The sequence below is a fragment of the Nematolebias whitei genome, chromosome 16 (genome assembly GCF_014905685.2).
Source record: "Nematolebias whitei isolate Nwh7 chromosome 16, NemWhi1, whole genome shotgun sequence".
NCBI lineage: Eukaryota > Metazoa > Chordata > Actinopteri > Cyprinodontiformes > Rivulidae > Nematolebias > Nematolebias whitei.
In genome coordinates, this window is record NC_056513.1 from 21,478,275 (window position 1) to 21,481,933 (window position 3,659).

General features: G+C 42.7%; 1 protein-coding gene across 1 annotated transcript in view; it reads left to right on the plus strand.

Annotated features, from left to right (window-relative positions):
• Nucleotides 1-1,843, plus strand: part of LOC119422418 (somatostatin receptor type 5) — a 5,515-nt gene extending 3,672 nt beyond the window's left edge. The window contains exon 2 of the mRNA XM_037689786.1: nucleotides 1,163-1,843. Within this exon, the coding sequence (XP_037545714.1) occupies nucleotides 1,163-1,843 (681 nt within the window). The remainder of the gene's footprint in view (nucleotides 1-1,162) is intronic.
• The last annotated feature ends 1,816 nt before the right edge of the window (nucleotides 1,844-3,659 follow it).

Here is a 3,659-nt window from a genome sequence, read left to right on the forward strand (position 1 = left end):
TATATATATATATATATATATATATATATATATATATATATATATATAATAAACATAAATCACTACTTACTACTTGTATTAATATTCCTATTTTGTGGTTTTTGACTTATCGTGGGTCTTCAAGGTATGGATCCCCCACGATAAACGAGGGTCTAATGTAGTCCCTCAATACTTTTCGGTTCGACTTTTGCGGACACACCCTTTTGCGGTTTTCAACTAAGATTGTACATGACACATGATTGGTTGACTGATGGAAAGCAACTAACCAGAGCATTGTGCAGCCCCCGTCCCCTAGGTAGGGGGTGGGGTCCGTCTTTGCCCATTGCTACTGCTCAGGGAGCTTCAGTGAGACAGATACCTGAGTGAGTGGCATGGATTGTTAATTTAAAATAATCAAGTTTGACATGAACCAAGCCTTTGATCCAGCCCCTCGGCGTTCACCGAGCAGGCCAGGCCATCAGGAAATGTCCCGGCGTGCCCGATGGTCAGTCCACCCCCAGGATTGGCTCAGTAACCATAGCATAAGTCTGTCTGCTCTCTTTTAAAGCATTTACAACATTGTTAAGAGCATTACAAAAGTGTGGGAAGGGTTTATAAAGCCTTAAAATATATGTAAATACTAAAATAAATATAACGACCCTACCTCGTGAATTTTCACTTATCACGGTGGTGTCTGGAACATAACCCACACGATAAGTGAGGGATTACTGTATTTACCAAATTGACAAGCTTGTCATTTTGTAAAATGAATTGATGTATGTGGATTGATTTGTCTTAAAACAACACCAATCTATAAAGGTTTTGATTTTTATGGTTAGTTTATTAAGAAAGTACTGACAGAAATGCCCTAGGCTAACATGGAGTGCTAACCTTAGCTGATGCTGTTGCTATTTGTTGTTGCAACAACAACAAAAAGATAGAACTGTATGTAGATGACCGTGTAACACAAAACATTACAAAACTGAAAGTTATAAAATAGTTTGTATGACCCTTTGTTTATTTTTCTTATTGTTGTTGTTGTTTATACTGGAGTTAAGACAGCAACAAATCACTGTTGCCTTTCCTGTGCTCAGACATTAGCTTGTCAAGCTGAGCTGTTCCTTTAAAATATGTTTTTGAAGGAAATTGGCGAAAGCTCTCAATTTTTTCTTCTCTTTTAAAGGTGAGGAATGTTGGAAAACGTACACAAGCCACATCGTCAAGGCGCAGGAAGTCCGAGCGAAAAATCACCCGGATGGTGGTGGTGGTTGTAGCCGTCTTTGTCCTCTGCTGGCTACCATTCTATACTCTCAACATCTTAAACCTCATGGTGGTCCTGCCTGGAGACTTCAGAGGGCTCTACTATTTTGTTGTGGTGCTTTCATATGCAAACAGCTGCGCCAACCCCATACTGTACGGATTCTTGTCCGACAACTTCAAGAGAGGCTTCAGGAAGGCCCTGTGTCGCACATCGCGCAAGGTTAAGAACAATGACAAGGCTGGGACTGAGGTACAGCGGCCAACAGAGGAGTGGGGGGGCATTGTGCTCCAATCGCAGAAATGTAACAGAATCGCCACCATGCACAGGGAAGGCTGCGGCGAAGATAATGTAATAGAGGAAATCGTTGGAGCAGAGGGGAGCTTACAAATGAGAGAAATTGGCAGAACGTCACAAAAAGGAAACAACTATGAGGTGAGCGAGGAAACCAAAGCACGCGTTGTGCAGAGGACAAACCCTGAAGCGGCTTCAGCTTTTGCTCCTCTTCAGACTGTGTCCTATAATGGCAATAAAATTAGAAATAGTAACTCACAAACTGAAAAGCTCCCAGAAAAAACAGCTGTGCTTAAAATCAGCTATCTGTAATGTTGACGTATTTTCTGTGTCACTTGAGTGATTTCTGAATCAAGCAACATGCAGGTCATCCGTTATCTTTATCACCTGTGGCCATTATGGTAGTTTAACAAAGCTTGTAGTAAAAGTAGGTTTTAGTATCCAAAAAAGTTCAATCTGGTCCTCTGGACATTCAAAAAAACAAAAAACAAAAAACAAAACAAAGCAAAAAAATATAGAAACATTTCGTTACAATGTTTCCAAATATCTGGCGTCTGTACTCATCCCTTTAGACAGCAGCTCAGAACATCACATACAGAACACCATGGACTTTGTGGATAAGGTGAGGGATGTCATCATGGAGACTGATGAAACAATGGTCTCTTTTGATGTCACATCACTCTTTACGTGCATTCCTGTTGATGATGCAGTAGAGGTGGTCAGTTTAAGGTTAAAATCAGACACCACTCTGAGCACCAGGACCACACTTTCCACAGAACAACTGTGTCAACTCTTGAAACTGTGCCTGCAGTCAACCTACTTCACATATGGGGAGCAATATTATAGGCAGAAACATGGGTGTGCTATGGGGTCTCCAGTTTCTCCTATTGTTGCCAACCTGTACATGGAGGAGGTAGAAAAGAGAGCCTGGACGTCCTTTTCAGGGACACCACCAAGTCATTGGTTCAGGTATGTTGACGACACCTGGGTTAAAATTAAATCTCAGGAAGTCCAACATTTTACTGACCACATCAACTCTGTGGATATATACATCAAGTTCACACGAGAAGATGTAAAAAATGGCAGGTTGGATTTCTTGGACTGGGAGGTCTCAGTCTCTGATAGAGGACATTTGCAAACTGAGGTGTACCGCAAACCCACCCACACAGACCAGTATTTGCAGTTTGACTCCCATCACCCTTTGGAGCACAAGTTAGGAGTCATCAGGACTCTGTATCACAGAGCAGACAGCGTCCCCACTAGCTCAGGAGCCAGGCAGAAGGAGAAATCCTACACAAAACAGGCTCTAGAGCAATGTGGATATCCTAACTGGGCCTTCTTGAAAGCAGAGAAGAAACCCAAACAGGACTCCAGTCAGCCATCAGGTGAAAAGGAGGAACCCAGACCCAGACCAGTGGTCATTCCATATGTTGAGGGAGTATCAGAGAAACTGAGACGTTTATTTTCTAAACATAACATCCCAGTGGCTTTTAAACCCCAAAATACATTACGGCAAAGACTGGTTCATCCCAAAGATCCAGTCCCCCGGCACAAACAAAGTAATATTGTGTATGCTGTTCAGTGTCAGGAGAGTGATCAGTCTTACATTGGGGAAACTAAACAGCCACTGGCCAAAAGGATGGCCCAGCACAGAAGATCAACATCATCAGGCCAGGATTCTGCGGTCTACACTCATCTCCAGGCCAGCGGTCACTCTTTCAGGGATGAAGATGTTCACATCCTGGACAGAGAGGAACGATGGTTTGAGAGAAGAGTAAAGGAGGCCATCTTTGTGAAAATAAATCATCCATCATTAAACAGGGGTGGAGGCCTCCGTGTTCAACTGTCCCCCTCTTACAATGCTGTGATTGCTAGTATCACTCAGCCCTCTGTGAATAGTAAACAGCCATCAGTGTGCTAATGATCCATTGTTAGGCTGATGGTCCTTCTTGACCATGTGAGCAGCTGGTTTTGGTTGTCAGCAGCAAACTGGTTGATCCACTCTGAGAAGGTGCTATTTAAGAGACTGAGCTGAATACAGCACCTCAGACTGAGGAAGTCTCTCGGATGAGAGACAATACATTTCTACATTTTTTTGCTTTGTTTTGTTTTTTTGAATGTCCAGAGG